A 16,839-nucleotide genomic window follows, 5' to 3' on the forward strand; every position below is an offset into this window, starting at 1 on the left:
TCCCACGATCAGTGTGTGAGGGTGCTGATTTCCCAAATCCTGGCAACAACCTGCCTGTTTTTATTCCTAGTCTACGTATCATTCTTTCCTGTTTCTTTGCATGACTTGCGATTTCTTGTTGGAAACTGAAGATTTTAGATAATATACTGGGGCAACTTGGCACTTGGCCACCTCCACCTCCACCCCCACCCCGCCAAGGGCTTACTATTGCTATTTGCTTGTTTAGTGACTGGGTGGATTATTTTAGTGAAGTCCAGCCCCCTTTTCCACAGCCTGAGCTTAAAGCTTCTGTCCTTGGTCCTCAGGGAGTGCAGCTTGGGCATGCCTACCCACAGTCACCTGGGGTGACAGTGATTTGGGCAGGGCTCTCCTTGACTGACTCTTTCCCTGACCACACCCAGCCATTAAACTTCACCCATTGCCGGCTGACTTCTCTATTGTTTTCAACAATGTCCTAGAACAGAAATTTTTCCACAAACTGATCCAATCAAATTTGGACTCTGAAGGAATAAGGTTTGGATCCCTAAATCTATTTGAGAGGTCTATCTTTTCCCAGCCTCACTTTCCTACATACAGCAAGGCCTCAAAGGCAGAGCCCAGCATCTCGCCTCTTCCTTATCCTCTCCTCTCCAAATCTCTCAGCCCAGAAAGAGGTGGTTGTTGTTTATTTTCAACATCCTTTCTCAACTAGATGCACAAATATTCTTCCAAACTGTGTATGCCAGCCCCTGTCTCTGGGCACTTGAACCCAGGAATTGAAGAAATACAAGCTGTATCTTGTTCCTTTCTTTGTCCCCTTTTTAAAAAGCAGTAGAGTCAAGATCTAGATGGAAGAGAAGGGAAGGGCTGAACAAAAGGTTTTCATGACAATACTGCAAATTGTATCCCACTTCAGGTAGGTACTATTATTATTCCTATTTTATAAATACAGGAAGTGAGGCCTAGAGAGATTAAGAAGCTGGAGTTCTTAGGACAGAACATGGGCCTTAGAGCCAGAAGCCAAGGCTGGGACTTGAGAATCTGTGTCTGTTGGTAGTGTTCCAACACACCTTTCCTCTCCCTGACCTGGACAATGCAATGCTGTAATCAGGCCCATCCCACACTCCCAGAGGTCCCTCCTGGTCTGGCTGTGCCCACCATGCAACTCTGAGCCCAGTGCTCTACCACAGGAGAAACCATTGCCTCCTGGGACAAAGGCTTGGAACCTCTCTTAGCCCTTCCTGCAGTCTGGTGTCAGGTGATAGCACTGGGGCTCTGGTCAAACCTCAGTTCCATACTTGCCTGGCTGTGTGACCTGGCTGCCCCCCACCTCCAGCCTCAGTTTCCTCATCTGTAAACTGGGAATTCTAATAGTAATTCAGTACATGTTCACAGAGGGTCTGCTCTGGCAGGAAATGTGCTGGAAGCTGGGAGTGCAAAGGGGAGTAAGACTGACCCAGCGTCCCCTGTGCATACCTGGCATGCAGGTGGGCATAGTGTAGGTGGTCAGGAATGGAAGCTACTCTGTAGTACAGGATTTGTATGACCTGCTGCCAGCCGCTCAGCAGTCCAGCCTGCTCAGTGGTGGTCTCTCAGGGAGTTTCTCTTTGATTAATGAGTGCTTTTGTCCTCAAAGGGTGTGCTGTCAGCTGCTTTCTCATTTCATCTGGCTGCTGGGGCCCCAGAACAGTTGGTAAAGCAGTTGGTATCTTGGACTAATTTTAGGTGGAGGAGTTAGTAGGGTGTATGGATGTGGTGGGGCCCAGGAGGAGTCTTGGAGACTGGAAGCTTCATAAGCAACAAGTTGGTGGGGGGGAGGGGAAGTGTGCTCCCTCTCAGGAATGGGTGGGCAAACTTTCACTTGTCCTTCTTGACTGGGGCCAAAGGTTGCCTCCTCTGTGCAGCCCTCCTTGATTTCCTCAATAAAACATGCACTCCAAAGATGCAAATTAAAGGTCCACCCTCTGGGCTTCCCCCAGCTCTTGGTTATAGTTCCAAACAGACCAAGAGATAATGAGCTGTAGGGATCTCACCTGAAGCTTCTCTGGGTCTCTCTTGCTCTGCACCTCTGAGTGCCATCCTGCCAACCTGAGTCATAACAGCAGGTAGAAGTTAGGAGTCCAGACTTTGGAGTCACATAGATGAGACCCACTTTTGGCTCCTTTCTAGGAAAATGACCACGACCAAGTCAGGTTTCTAAATCTCTGTTTTCTCATCTGTAAAATGGGTGATTACAGTGCCTGTCTCCCAAGAATTAAAGGGCTTATTTTGTTCAAAGCACAGCACACAGCACCTGGCACGACTGATAGACGAGATCACTTGCAAGCCCAGGCCCGGAGCGGGCTGCAAACCCCTAAAGGTCTCCATCCCCTTTGGGGCATCTCGGGTGGTGTGTGCAAGCTGGCGGGAGGGAGGGAGGGAGGTGTTCCTGGACACCCGGGGGGGGGGGGCCAGAGTCAGCCGGAGGTGGCCCAGCGAGTTGGGCTGAAAGACGGGTCTGCGACTCGAGTCAAACGCAGCGGCTTTCCTCCGCCTTCCAGCTGACGCACACCCCCTCCTCCGCCTCCTCTAGTATTTTCCTTCTCTCTCTCTCCTTCCCGCCCCTGCCTCTCTCCTCTGATTCCGCGGCTTCCCCATCTGGGAGGCGGGGTCTCGGGCAGGAGGTGGAGAGTCCCCGGCCTAAGGTGGGGAGAGGGGTCTCTAGCCCAGGGGGAAGGTCCTAGACTGCGGTGGGGGAGGGGGTGCCAGGGTCTCAAGGAGAACCGGGGAGTCCCCAGAAATGAGGGCGGGGTCTGGGGAGCCCGAACTGGGGGAGGGGCCTCGTAGACTACCTGAGAGTCCCAGAGCTGGCGAAGTTGGGCGGGGGCGTTCCTTAAACAGTGATGCGCGGGGCTTCCAAGGGCCCCGGGGCGGGGCCCTATAAGGGGCGTGGTCTCTTGGGAAGGGGCGGGGCTCCGCTGACCGGGGCTGAGCTTCGCCGCAAGGGGCGGAGTCTTGAGTGGGGCGGGGCTCCCACGGGGCGGGGCATAAGGGCAGGGGGCGGAGCGTGGCTGCTCGCGCTCGTACCCCTCCCCCGGCCCCGGGTGTCCCCGTGACTAGGCAGCGCGGAGCCGCCGCGGGCCGGGCCCATCCCGCCGCAGCAGCCCGTGGGCCGAGCAGGGGCGAGGAGCCGAGGGAGCGGCGCCGAGCGGGGGCCGGAGCGCGGCCAGGTGAGGCCGCCAGGGCGGAGGGGGCGGGGGCTTCTCCGGGCTGGCCCCCCCGGACGCTGGGGGCGTGTTTGAGTGTCAGGGTGGCGGGGGTACTCGGTCCGAGGCCGGGCGCCTGTGGCTGTTTGCGCGATCGCGCCTGCTGTCGCGGGTCCAGGGTGGGCTCCGCGCCCGTCCGGGCACTGCCCGCGGGGCTCAGGTTGTGTGGGACTGTGTGCGTGCGCGCGCGTGTTTGTGTGGAGGGGCCGCCGGGTGTGTATCTGCGTATGCGCTGGACTGTCATTGTGCCTGCCCCGGGCGCGGGGCGCCGGCCTGCCCCCGCGCAGTCCCTCCTGCGCGGGGATGTTTTCCAAACAGGCTTCCTGCGGAGACGGGCTCTGCTGCAGCCCGAGCGGGAGGGGGGAGCGCCGCCCCCACAGGCCTCCAGAGACCCGGGCGGCCCGGGGACTGCAGACTGACACCTGAGGGAGGCAAGGGGGGCGCACCCGGGAGGGGTCCAGAGGCCCGCCCGCAGAGCGAGGACAAGATGGGGAGACTGAGGCAGGTGGATGGGGAGGTAGAGGTGGCCAGACAGGCGGAGATGGGGAGGAGGGTGGGTAAAGAGATGGCGAAAAGGACAGTGGTGGGGACAGAGAGTCATTGAGAAACCAGACAAACTGACCGAGGCATAGACTGGCAAAGGGGCAGAAAGATTAAGATGGACAGGTAGATTCCGAGAACCTGACAGAGGGGTTACTGAGAGATTCTGGGGCTGAGAGGTAAAGCAAGGAAATGAGTGTAAGATGAGCAGTAAGGGCCCCCAACTCCTGAGATGCCTTTCTTCCAAGCATATCCCAGACTGAGGTCCTGGCCAAAAGAAGCTTCTGGCCACCTCAAGCTGATCCATCCCTTTGGCCCTGCCCAATATTCTGACCCTCTGATTGGGCAGCCCCTTGCTCTTGGTTCCATCCCATCCATCTCCCTTCCCTGGTATCCCAGCAACCCTGTCAGTTTAGGGGAGGCAGAGGTGAAGTGGTTGCCATAGCAACAGGGTGGGTGAAAGGTCACTCTGGTCTTAGCCTAGGTGGCCTGCAGCAGGCCGGAGCTGGCATTCAAGGGGTTTGGGGTGGAAGGCTGCAAAGCTCTTTTTCTCCTCTCCCACTCTGCCCAGGATGGTGTTGGAAGGGAACCCTGAAGTGGGGTCCCCCCGAACCTCAGACCTCCAGCACCCGGGAAACCAGGGCTCTTGTGTCCTCTCTTCTCCCGGCGAAGATGCACAGCCAGGGGAGGAGCCCATCAAGTATGGCGAACTCATCGTTCTGGGGTGAGCCTTCCTGGTCCAGGTGGGGTGGGGTACCAGGCATCCCATAGGACAGCCAGAGCAAGGGCCCCAGCTCTCACCACTTATGGCCTTCCCAGCTGAGAGACAAAGTTGACCAAGCCCACCTCAATTCATAATGGTTATTTTATCTTCCCATTTTTCGTAAATTACTGAGACAACTCTAACTGCCCACCCAAGATTCTGAGCAGAAGAAAGTAACATCAGCTGCCTTTCATAAAGCACCTAGAGTGTATAGTCTGGGTTGACGAACTTTGCTTCTCCAGAAAAACTGCTTGGTTCAAATCCTGCCTCTGCACGTTGCTTAACTTCCCTGTGCCTCTGTTTTCCCATTTACCAATAGGGATGATAATAATAGCACCTCGGAGGGTTGTCAGAAGGAATGAGTGATGTGATTTCTGTAAAGCACATAGAACAGTGCCTGGCACGCACCAAGTGTTCTGGGAGGCAGGCCTGTGCCAAGCCCTTTCATGGACATTATTTCATTTCAATCTTCACAAAGATGCTGTGAGGAAGGAGGTGAGGAAACCGAGGCTCAGAGAGGGGAAGTGACTGGCCCAAGGGCACACAGCTGGTAAGTGGCAGGGCTGGGATTTGGACCCAGGTCTTTCTTACTCTAGGTCTAGTGCACTTTCACTAAGCTACAGCTGACCCCCACGCTACAGATGAGGAAACTGAGGCCAGGAGAGAGGAAGTGATGTGAGTTGGTTGGCTAAGTAGACCTCATCCCTTCCTGGTCTTCACCTAACCAACATCTCTGCACCGCCCACCTAGCTCTTTGCGGCAGGCACAGGTTCCTCTCCTTCTCCCCCATCTGTACCTCCTTTTGGCCTCTCTTTCTGCCCTGAAGAAAGTATCTGATAAGCTATGTTACCATTGTGATGAGTATTTAGAAATAATAATGGCTACTGTTTGTTGACATGTACATGCCATGTGCTTTTATTTATTTTTTTAGTAATAGTAATAATAATAGCTAACACTTATCAGGGACTTGCTATATATATGCCAGACTCTATGCCAAGCATTTTTAAATGCTTTATCTTGTTTAGTTCTTACAATGAACCTGTGAGGTAGGTCCTGAAAAATTAGCCCCATTTTACAGAGGTCATGTGATAAGTGGAAGAGCCAGGATTTAAGTCAGGCCCTAGCTTGTGTCCTGAACTGCCCCACCCCCACCACCCCCGTATATGTGGGAAGAGCCTACAAGGGCAAAAGTGATGCCCGTCTCAGGGGTGCTTGCATTAAAGAAGCAGCTGCTTGGGAATTCCCTGGTGGTCCAGTGGTTAGGACGCCATGCTTTCAAAAAAAAATAAATAAAGGCAGCTGCTTGATGTCCCAAAGGAAGAGCTGCCATTGCAGCTGAGGGCGAGGCCACTGATGAGGGAGAGCTCAGACCTAAGGGGACAGGCCCTCTTGACTGACATTTGTTCTCATAGAGCAGTGAAGCCCCACACTGGCAGGACATCAGAGTCACCTGATGGCGAGCACATTGAAAAATACCCATTGACAATTGCATCCCAAACCTACAGAATCAGAATCTTTATCTGTGGGGCCATGGAAGATTCTGATTCAAGTGGTTGGTCCTTGGCTGTATTTGCCAGCCATTCATCCTTTCCACTCCCTGATGCCAAACCTTCCATGGCTCCCACTGCTTATGGAGTAAAGTCCAGAATCCTTAGCCTGCTGTTCAGGGCCCTCCCACCAACTTCATCTTCCCCTATTGCACTTTACCACCCAAGTCATCACTCTCTGATCTCACCAAACCCTGCCAGCCTCTGGGTCTTTTCTCCAGGTGAGCCCTCACTACAGAAAGCCTTCCGCGAAAGAGGCTGAAGTCAGAGAGACCCGAGTTCAAATCTAACCTTTTCCCACTGACTAGCCTGGGACCTCAGGCAAGTCATTTTACCTCCCTGAGCCTCAGTTTTCCTCATTCGTAAAATGAGAAGAAAGATACTTGCCTGGCAGGACATTGTACAGATTCCATTAGATAATTAATAATGTGAAGCACCAGGAACACCGGAGGCTCTGGTCCATGGCAGCAATCAAGGTTATGACTCACTCCATCTTTGCCTTCCACAATCATTCCCTCCGGACAAGAGCTGGAAAGGAAGGTAGAAATTTGATGTGTGTGGATATATGGAAGTAGTAACATTGCAGGTCTATTCTGTTTTTCTTTCATTCTGGTTTCCAGTAGTACTTGTGATATAATAGATGACAATTTGCTGAAAGTGAATCCTTTCTAGTTCTTCAAGGCCCAGTATAGGTGTGCCCTCTCTTAGAAACCTGATCCTGGGATCAGAATTCCCTTTTCCTGTCTCTGGGCCTGGGACACACTTGGCTTATGCCTGGGTCATGGAAGGTTGTACCCAGTTTCCTTGAAAAACAGAGAACCCCCCTCCCCTGCCACTGAGGGCGCAGAACTGACCTGTGGGTGTGTCACCTAGGCCACCTCAGTGCCTAGAACCTGGCCAGGCATGGTTCAGGAGTCCAGAAAACATGGGTTAATTGGATGAAAGGCCTTTTGAAGATATTCTGACCCCCACGCCACTCCGCAAAGGCACCAGTTTGATATAGTAGGGTCGTCTAGTTGTCGGTGATTCTAGGGCTTGTTTATTAAGGTAGGACCTGCCCAGAAGTTGGCAGTTCCTCCTAGTCTCTCGGGGGCTCACTTTTTCTCTTTTTCCCTGCAACCCTTTTTTCTTAACTCCCACATCCACAGCTACAATGGGTGTCTGGCAAGTGGGGACAAGGGCCGCCGCCGGAGCCGCCTGGCACTGAGCCGCCGGCCACATGCCAACGGGGTGAAGCCGGACGTCATGCACCACATCTCCACACCGCTCGTCTCCAAGGCAAGCAGCTTGTCCTAGCAGACCTGGGCTCTGGTCTTCCCACTCCTACCTGCCCCCAACCCCGCTGGAGCAGGGGAGCCCACCATGTCTTCACTCACTGCTCTGGGCTACCAGAGCACCGGTGCTGATGCGAGATCCCTTGCAGTGTGTTACAGTTTGCAAAGTGTTTCCTTGACCACCAGACCTCATCCATTGGATGGAAGTGGTCAGCATCATTTTAGAGGCGGCCAGGGCTCAGAGAGGGGATGTGACAGTCACATCGCAATGACAAAGGAAAAGCCTTTGGCCGCAGAGGGTTTGGGTCAGAATTCGGGCTCTGCTGTTTCCAGCTGTTTGACTTTAGGCCAGGTTCTTCTCCTCTCTGAGCTGCAGGTCCCTCACCTGTAAAATGGGAATGATAACCATGCCTCCTTTGGGTGGCTGTAGGGATCAGATAAGGTAAACTGTGTAAAGTGCCGGCTGCACAATACACTCTCAAAGGGTGGAACCGCCCCCTCCCTGGGAGTGGCCACTGGGCCTTGAGCTCCAGCTTCTGCCTCAGAGGCTCACACTTCTCCTGGCCGCACGCCCGGGGAAGTGACTTCTCCTTTCTGTCTCCAGGCACTGAGCAACCGTGGCCAGCACAGCATCTCGTACACGCTGTCCCGGAGCCACTCGGTCATAGTGGAGTACACACATGACAGTGACACAGACATGTTCCAGGTATGCTTGGGCACCTCCACAAGCCTTGGCCACTGGACCACCAGGCCTGGATGCTCAGCTCTGCAGGTGTTCCAGAGGGAGGCTGGTGGTCATGGGGCGGGTGCTTTGGGGCCTTGGTGCAGGGGACCACTCTTAAGTTGAGGAAGCAGGACACTCCAGTGAGCGCTGCTGACTTCCCAGTCACAGAGCAAGTTAGTGGCTGGATCAAGGTTCAGACCCAAGCCTGGACTCCCAGGCTGCGGGAGGCAGAGTGTGGTGTGAAAGTCATACTGCCTGGCTTCTGCTCCCAGCTCTGTCAATTGCTGGACGACTTTGGGCAAGAGTCAAACTCTCTGGGCCTTGGATTCCTCATCTGTAAAATGGGGCCCATTATAGTCCCACCTCATGGAATTGTTGGGAAGATTAACTGAGATATTGCACACAAAATGCTTAACATGATATATAGTATTTACCAAAAGTTCACTGTTTTCTACTAATATTTGAACATTCCCAGACTATGGGAGTCAGTTACCCTCTCTATCTGCATTTTACTGTTCTATCTGCAAATCAACTAGTTTTTAATTGGGTGAGGTGCTTCCCAGAATTGTGGGGGAGACAGAGAAGGAGAGACCCAGACACCAGTGATTGGATGTGGAGACCCCCGGGGCACTGGGATGGTGCTGTCCCCTTACTGTCTGGTGACCCTGCACACAGAGCAGCTGCCAGGAACCCCGGGGTGGGAAGCCCGCGGGGTTGACCTGTGCACACAGCATCCCTGTGCCTGCCCTCCCCTCCCTCACAGATCGGCCGCTCCACGGAGAACATGATTGACTTTGTGGTAACAGACACGTCCCCTGGAGGAGGGGCTGCCGAGGGCCCCTCTGCCCAGAGCACCATCTCCCGCTACGCCTGCCGCATCCTCTGTGACCGCCGGCCGCCCTATACTGCCCGCATCTATGCCGCTGGCTTCGACGCCTCCAGTAACATCTTCCTTGGAGTGAGTGCGCCCCCCAGGCAGGGACCAGCGCTGCATTTGAGAGTGAGCCGAGGGGTAGGCTGGGGAGGGGCAGCATCCTGGGGTGATGGACCCGCCTGCAGTAATCATAACCACGACCTATGCAGGGATTAGCAACCACACTTAACAAATGAGCAAAGCAGGGCTCAGAGAGGTCAGGTGATGCCCAAGGTTCTGTAGCGCCAATTCCAGTCCTCTCCGGGCCACCTCTGAGCTCGAGGGTAGAGGGGCAACACTCCTGGCTCGTAGCCTGCTGGGGACCACTCGGGGATGTGATCTGATCCCACATGTGGTCCCAGGAGCGGGCAGCCAAATGGCGGACCCCCGACGGCCTGATGGACGGCTTAACCACCAACGGGGTCCTGGTGATGCATCCAGCAGGCGGCTTCTCTGAGGACTCGGCCCCGGGTGTCTGGCGGGAGATCTCGGTCTGTGGGAATGTGTATACTCTGAGGGACAGCCGCTCGGCACAGCAGCGGGGGAAGCTGGTAGGTGGCCTGCCCACCCTCCTCCCCACCCTCCCATCCTTCCCAGGTTCTCCCAATCTACCCTTCCCCCTGCCCAAGCCAGGAGATGATCTCCCATCCTGCAGCACAGGGAAGCCCCAACAGGCTCAACTGGGGGCACATGCCGCTTGCCCCACAGAGGGGACCAGACCAGCACCTCCTAGTGTAGCGCACATACTGCCAGAGGTCCAGGGGGTGATGTGAAGTGGCACACACACAAGCACAGCATGCAGTCCCAAGTGGCTTTGAGGATGCCGGCAGCTGAAAAACTCACACCCTCTTATGAGGGTGACACTTGGCCTGTGTGTGAGCGGTTTATAGCCTAAAGTGTTGGCAGTTTGTAACGTGTCTGTCACGTTCATACGGATTTAGCTTTATTCTCTCCCAGCAGGAAAGGGCCTCGGAGTAGTTCTGACACAGGTGACAGTGAATGTTCCACGTGGTACAGATCAAATAACTAAGTTAGGAGCTAGGAGAGTCCTAGAGAGAGATGGGGGCTTGCCCAGTGTCATGTGGCCAAGATCCTCAAATGCGCCATGCAGAGCTTTTCCTAGGTATAAGCGTCTTGGGCAAAGAGATGCCAAACCTCAAGGACAAGCATGGCTTATCTTTCCAGAGCATCAATTCTACCGGGAAATCTGGGGAAACGTTATTTTTAAAAATTATGCTTGTGAACATTTCACTAGGACACACTTACTGAGCACCTACTATGTTCCAGGCACTGTTCTAGGTGTTCACATTGATGCATGAGAACCACTTGCTATACAGGGAAGTAAAATCCATCTGGAGGACGAGGAAATGAAAACACAGGGACTTGACCAGGGACACAGAGTTAGTAAATGCCCAGGCCAGAATTCACACCCAATCTAGCGCTGGAGTCCTTGCTTTTAACCTCGGCCCTTAGGACAGCTGCTTTGGGCTAAGTCCCCAGTGTTTTGGACAGAGGGGTTTCTGGCCTCTGCCATTAGGGGAGAGCCTGGAAAAATGTTCTAGAAAGCTCCCATTTTTGTCGAGGCCTTCTGATTTGACAGATGAGTTGACCAGGGCTCATGTTCCACTGAGAGTAAGGGATGGTGCCTGCATGGGATTTACTTATTTATTTTTATTTTTCCCCACACTGCACGGCTTAATTCCCAGGTCAGGGATTGAACCCAGACCCCCAGCCGTGGAAGCGCAGAGTCTTAACCACTGGACCGCCAGGGAAGTCCCTGCTGGCTTTTTGAATTTTTTTGGTTGGTTTTTTTTTTTGGATGGTGCCCACCTGGGACCACTTGCCTGCCCTCCCATGTGGCTTCTCAGTCTTTTCTGCTCCTCTGCCTCAGCCCTCCCCCCTCCTCCTCTGACCCAGCCAGCCCCATGGGTCCAGGGTGCTCCCTCCAGGGAGGTTCAGTGGGATGGATGGGTGGCTTGACTGGGTTGATGGTGGCCTGATGGCAGGGGGTTCAGGAACATCTTGGGCAATAAGGCCCTTCTGCTGCCCCTGCAGGTGGAAAACGAGTCCAACGTGCTGCAGGACGGCTCCCTCATCGACCTGTGCGGGGCCACGCTGCTGTGGCGCACGCCGGCCGGGCTGCTGCGGGCACCCACGCTGAAGCAGCTGGAGGCCCAGAGGCAGGAGGCAAACGCCGCACGGCCCCAGTGTCCCGTGGGCCTCAGCACCCTGGCCTTCCCCAGCCCAGCCCGTGGCCGCACGGCACCTGACAAGCAGCAGCCCTGGGTCTACGTCCGCTGCGGCCATGTCCACGGCTACCATGGCTGGGGCTGCCGGCGAGAGCGGGGCCCCCAGGAGCGCGAGTGTCCTCTCTGCCGCCTCGTGGGGCCCTACGTGCCCCTGTGGCTCGGCCAGGAGGCCGGCCTCTGCCTGGACCCCGGGCCGCCCAGCCATGCTTTTGCACCCTGTGGCCACGTCTGCTCTGAGAAGACTGCCCGCTACTGGGCTCAGACGCCACTGCCCCATGGCACCCACGCTTTCCACGCAGCCTGCCCCTTTTGTGGGGCCTGGCTTACCGGCGAGCATGGCTGTGTCCGCCTCATCTTCCAGGGGCCGCTGGACTAGGTTCCCTGGGGGCCCCCTGCTGCCGCGCCTGCCTGCCCACCCAGGTCCCCCACCTCCTGCAGCCCAGAGGGAGTTCTGCATGTGGGACTCTACCTGCTGGCCCATCGCCACACCAGATGGACGCGTGGGATGGGTGGGGCCCTTCCCCGGTTGGGGCCCTTCCCCTCTTAACTGTGGCTCTGAAGGGGATCCCTGGGACCCCTACCTCGGTCAGAATGATGGGGCCCTCAGCACCAGCTCTGTCCCGGGCTGATGGAGGAAGGCCCAGCCCTATGCCCCGGCCCTCCCTGGGGCATCCCACATCATGCCGCCTACACTGTGCCCCTGGGGGAATGAAGGGGCCATGGGCCCCTGACCCCCAGCTTAGGCTGGCTGTGCCCTGAGCCTGCCAACCCAGTTCCAGGTCATCACCCTGCTGCTGCCCTGGGTTCCTCTATAAACCTTGCTGCTCAGCTGCCCTCACGAATCCCGTGAGTCCCGCATGCGTGCAACGCCTCCAGCCCCCGAGTGAGTGCTGGGTGGGCGGCAGGCTGGGGCCGACATCTGTGGATACCCACTGTGGGCTGGACTCCTTGCCAAGTGGGATCTGGGGACACAGAGACAGTCAGACCTGGTTCTCTGCCTGGTAGAGCTCACAGTCGAGTGGATGACAGACCAATTACTGAATGACAGCATGGCTTCCTGTGTGCTAGGATCAGAGAGTCATCGGGAGCTGTGAAGCTGGCCTCCCTGGTGGGCCGAAAAGTGAGAAGAGAGAGAGGCTTCAAAGGGCTCCGCCTCAATGGCCTCCTGGGAATCCCCACAGGAAGGATCCACAAGAAGTGGGGGCGGGGGTTACTTTAGGCAGAAGGGAGGCTGAGGACAGGCTCAGGTGTAAATGTGCAGGGAATTGAGTGAGGGGTTCAGAGTGGCTGGAGCATGGGCTGCAGGGGGCCGAAAGGAGGCTGGAACGAGAGGTTGGATGGAGGTTCAGATCCTCATTTCTGGACAGTCAGGGGTTGAGGCGGGGGACAGGACTCATGGTTCCAGAGTGTTGGCTGTGACCCAAGGGCTACCATCACCAAATGCCCGTCGTGTGCCCCACACTGTGCTAATGGTAATAATAACCACATTCATTGAGCACTCACCAGGCACCGGGCTCTGCTTCTCAGAGGTTTTGTTATTTAATCCTCACAGTAACCCAGGGAGGGAGGTGTTACCATTTCTGTTTACAAGGAGATTAAAGCACGTGCTCCAAGTCACACAGCTAGAAAGTGGCCAAGTCAGATTCGAATCCACAGCTGCCCACCTGACCTCAGAGCCTGCCCTCTCCTCCACTGCACTGGGCTGCTTTCCTTGGACAGGGGTGGGAGGGTTCTGGAGAACAGTCCAGGTAAGGGGAGCAGCATGTATGAGGCAGGGAAAACGCTTGACAACCAGTAAGCTGGGTGTGGAGGTGGCAGAAAAGAGGAAAGAGGGGTGGGCATGTTGGGCTGGGATCTGATGCGCCTTCGTTGCCATGGAGGCCAAGTCTGAATTGGATCCCTATTCGTCTTGGCTAAGTGTCACCTCTTCCTAAGAGCCAGGGCAAGCTCGGGATCCTGCTGGGGTTGCTCCAGAGACTTCCTGGGGCAGACAAGCTGGAAAGACAGGTAGATGGAGGTTCTGAAAATAAAAAAAATCTGAAGAAGAGGCTCTGAGTACCAGCCTCACCTGGGCATCATCCCCAGTGGAAGGCAGAGCCTCATGGAGTTCAGATTCCAAGGGGAGGGACCTGCCCCAATCCACACAGCGGGCTGGAGCCACAGAGACCACACCTGGGGCTGTTGAGAGGAGAAAGGGCACTTGCTGATGGTGAGAGGAGGATGTGATCAGACTCTTGCTTCCAGAGCATCACACTGCCACAGGGGGAGCCCAGATGGGGATGCTGGGGTGGACATGGAGCACTGCAACACACACACACACACACACACACACACACACCCAGAGCAGTAAGAATCCAACTCTTCCCAGTTCTCCTCACTCTGTTGGGAACCAGACAGGGGAACACTCCCACGCCATTTCTGCCAGGGAACTTCAGACTCTAGGAGGAGAGACAAGCAAAAGGCACAGGTGCCATATGAGGGAGAACTCAGGGGTGATGGTGGAGGGGGTCAGACAGCCGTGGTCTTGGTTCAGCTCTGCCCCTTTCCAACTCTTGGAGCCTCAGACTCCCTTAGCTACGTTGCCAGGCGGTTGTGAATGTATGGAGGGCACCTGTAACATAGTATGTACTTAATATTACTTCCCCACCTACCCCTTTTTCATTCCCACGGGAAAGAGCAGCCAAGGCTGGGGATGGTCATGACTCCAGTGAGTGGACTGCTGCATGTGATACTGTATGTGTGTGTGTGTGTGTGTGTGTGTTGGAGCAGGTGGAGGGGACACTGTGGTAGAAGGCTAGACCCCAGTTCAGGGACACCTGAGGACTTCTGGGTGGCCTTAAGGAAGTCATTGAACCCACCAGCCTCAGTTTCCCCATATGTACAATAGGTAAAATGATATCCTATCTCAGGGTTTTTGCAAGAATTAAATGAGATCCTCCACATCAAGCTGCTAGCATAGAACTTCAGGAAGTCCTCATATGAGCTGTGATGATAAAAATGCAGCTTGGTTGGGGGTTTCCCAGGAGTACTGGGATCTTCCCTTGGCCTGAGCTGCCCACTGGTGGCAATGGACAGCACTTCCTCCGTTATCTGTGTACATTTCAACCTCTCCCAAGGCAGAGAAGACTTTACACCCATTTTAAAGACAATGAAAATTGAGGCACAGGGAAGAAGAGGGGTGATTTTCTAAGGACATAGACCAATTTATCGAGTTCCTCCCTGTAATAATAATCACTATCAGAGCCAACAGCTAGCACTGTTGTGCCTGGGGCACCTTTGTGAGTAAGAAATGGGTGCCAGCGGTGGGCAGCTGCTCTGGGCCTAGACACAGGTGTGGCAAAGGCTGGCAAGGTGGGTGTGTGGATTTCAAGTATCCCCTCTCCTCCACCCTTCTCTGCACAACACTAGGGGGCAGCACTACCCTGTCAACGCTTCACTCAAGCCTACAACACCACTCCGACTAAAGACGATTTTTGCTCGGTTTTTCTGGCTGAGGAAGTCAAGACCCAGAGAGGTAAAGTGACCCACCCAAGGACACACAGCCAGTAGGAAGAGGAGGCCTGACTCGACCTTAGATGCCCTGGCTCTGCCCCACCTCTGACTTGGGACGCTCACAATGTTCCTCACTTGGCCCAGGCTGGGCACTAGGCACTTCCACACGCCATTCCCCACACAGGCCATCCTCTGGTGAGTCTCTCCAGACATGCAAGAGTGGACCTCAGGCTCGGCTCTGCCCTGGACAGCCTTTGGGGGTCGCAGGCGGCTTTTTCATCCAGCAGGCAGCTGGCAAGCACCGGGAAACTGCCAGGCCCTTCTCCCCTTTGTGCTGAGAAACCTGAGGCTCGAAGACATTTAGCTGCTGCCCCCACCGTGCCCATGGCGAGTCGGTGGCGGTGGCGGTGCAGGGAAGCACTCGCGCACGTTCCTCCGCGCCCGGCGCACGGTGGGACCATCTCAGCCCCGGCAGGAGCCCGCTCGCCTGTAGCCTGGATTCCCTACACGGAGGGCTTTGCAGTCTCCGAAGAGTCTCCACCCCCTGGCCCTCGAATCCACCGAGGAAGGACCACATCACTCCCACTGTGCAGGTTCCCCCATACAAAACTAAGGTCGCGGGACTCAGAAAAACCCCAGAGGAGTGCGGGGGTCAGGACTGGGGGGCGGGTTGAGGGACGAATCCCTGGTGCTCTGTCCGTGACAGCCACGCCACCCCGCATTTACTCGGGGTACCTTGTCAACCCTGTTGGTCTGCACTAGGCCGCGCCCGGGGAGGCCACGGAGGTTCCTGACCCCCGCGCGGGGGCCACCTGCGACAAAAGGCCAAGGCCGCAGGGGCCATGCGGCGTACGACCCCGCAGCGCCCGGGGGCGGGGAGCCGGCGTGAGGGCGGAGCTGGTCTCGGCGCGTCTATTGGCTGGAGGCTATGCCCGTCCGGGCCCCGAGGCCCGGCTATTGGCGGGTGGGGGCGGAGTTCGCAGAGCCCCAATGAATGGGGGAGCCGGAAGCAGGAAGTGATTTTGCCATCCGAGCAGCTGCTGCAGGTGAGGCGAGGCGCCCGGGTTTCGGGGTCACCATGTGTCATCCTCGGGGGACAGGGCGAGTCTGGGCCGAGTGCAAGATCGTTCCCTTTCTGCCCCCCATCCCGTACCCCTTCCAAATTCATCGCGGCCCCGAGGCCAAGGAATGCTCCTGGCAGCAAAGGGTTAACACCCCTTTCAGAACCCAAGGGATTGTGCTATTTGGGAGCAGCATCGGGAGTGGGAGAGGGAGGTTGGAAACTCATTCCTAGTAAGAGAGGGCGTTGTGGAATATACTCTGGGTTGGGAGACACCCGGGTCCCAACCGGGCAGTGAAACCTTGGATAAGTTGCTTGGCGTCTCTAAGCCTCAATCTACCTGTCTGTAAAATGAGTTTTCTCCCAACTCTGAACTTCTGTAGCTCGGGTAGCTCCCCTGGCCGAGCACAGGGAGCGGGCAGGAGGACGGAGGACCGAGGAAAAGGCAGAGGGATGAAAGTGGGGCAGATCCTGGGAGCAGTGAGAGAGGAAGAATACAGGGAAAACCATTTACTGCTGTAGGTACATTCCTTTCGATTGGGGTGAGCTTGTGACCTCGTGAGCTAATCTAATTTGCATACCCACCCAGTGAGGTTGGGGGGTGAGGTTGGGGTTATTATCGTCTCATCTTAGGGAGGCAGTAATGGAGAGGCAGAAAAGTAAAACAATTGACTTGATATTAGGAGTCTGGGGCTGAGCCAGGACTGGAACCTGGGCCTTCCAGCTGGGACTTTGTCCTTGTGAACCCAGTGCTGGGCAGAATCGATTAACCTGCAGGATAATTCTGAAGCAGGAGGCTAGGAGGTCAGAGAAGGAGGAGGGGAGAAGGAGTGAGGCCTGGGGCTGGGAGTCCAGAGATGCAGATCGCAGCTTCTGACCCCTCCCTTGTGTTATTAGGCAAAGCTCCAGCCTCTCTGGGCCTTAGTTTCCCCATCTGTAATACTAGGTAGTTGGATTCAGTCTTTAAGTTTGAGAGGCTATGGGCCAAACATTGCCTTCCAGAATATTATGTAACCTCCTTGGGTGAGTCACCTAGCCATCTCTGAGCCTCAG

At 55.7% G+C, this 16,839-nt stretch overlaps 2 protein-coding genes across 6 annotated transcripts in view; both read left to right on the forward strand.

Annotated features, from left to right (window-relative positions):
* Positions 1-3,042: 3,042 nt before the first annotated feature.
* On the forward strand, positions 3,043-12,071 carry PELI3 (pellino E3 ubiquitin protein ligase family member 3). Of its 2 annotated transcripts, XM_057728110.1 has the most exons (8): positions 3,043-3,188; positions 4,336-4,488; positions 5,006-5,077; positions 7,223-7,352; positions 7,953-8,054; positions 8,836-9,030; positions 9,348-9,536; positions 11,041-12,071. In XM_057728110.1, the coding sequence occupies exons 2-8, from the start codon at positions 4,337-4,339 to the stop codon at positions 11,608-11,610; spliced, it is 1,410 nt and encodes a 469-aa protein (XP_057584093.1). In that variant the 5' UTR covers positions 3,043-3,188; position 4,336; the 3' UTR covers positions 11,611-12,071. The 2 variants fall into 2 exon arrangements, with proteins under 2 accessions (XP_057584093.1, XP_057584094.1); XM_057728111.1 differs by lacking the exon at positions 5,006-5,077 and having other exon boundaries at positions 3,058-3,188.
* A 3,655-nt stretch (positions 12,072-15,726) lies between these two features.
* The window catches only part of DPP3 (dipeptidyl peptidase 3), a 35,072-nt gene continuing 33,959 nt past the window's right edge, over positions 15,727-16,839 (forward strand). Inside the window, exon 1 of one of the 4 annotated variants that reach the window (XM_057727576.1) lies at positions 15,727-15,772. The gene's annotated coding sequence lies outside the window, so the exon portion shown is untranslated. Of the gene's footprint in view, positions 15,773-16,180; positions 16,305-16,839 lie in introns of those variants that run through there. The other 3 variants (XM_057727577.1, XM_057727579.1, XM_057727578.1) reach the window with 3 other exon arrangements.

This window comes from Hippopotamus amphibius, chromosome 3 (assembly GCF_030028045.1).
Source record: "Hippopotamus amphibius kiboko isolate mHipAmp2 chromosome 3, mHipAmp2.hap2, whole genome shotgun sequence".
Lineage (NCBI taxonomy): Eukaryota > Metazoa > Chordata > Mammalia > Artiodactyla > Hippopotamidae > Hippopotamus > Hippopotamus amphibius.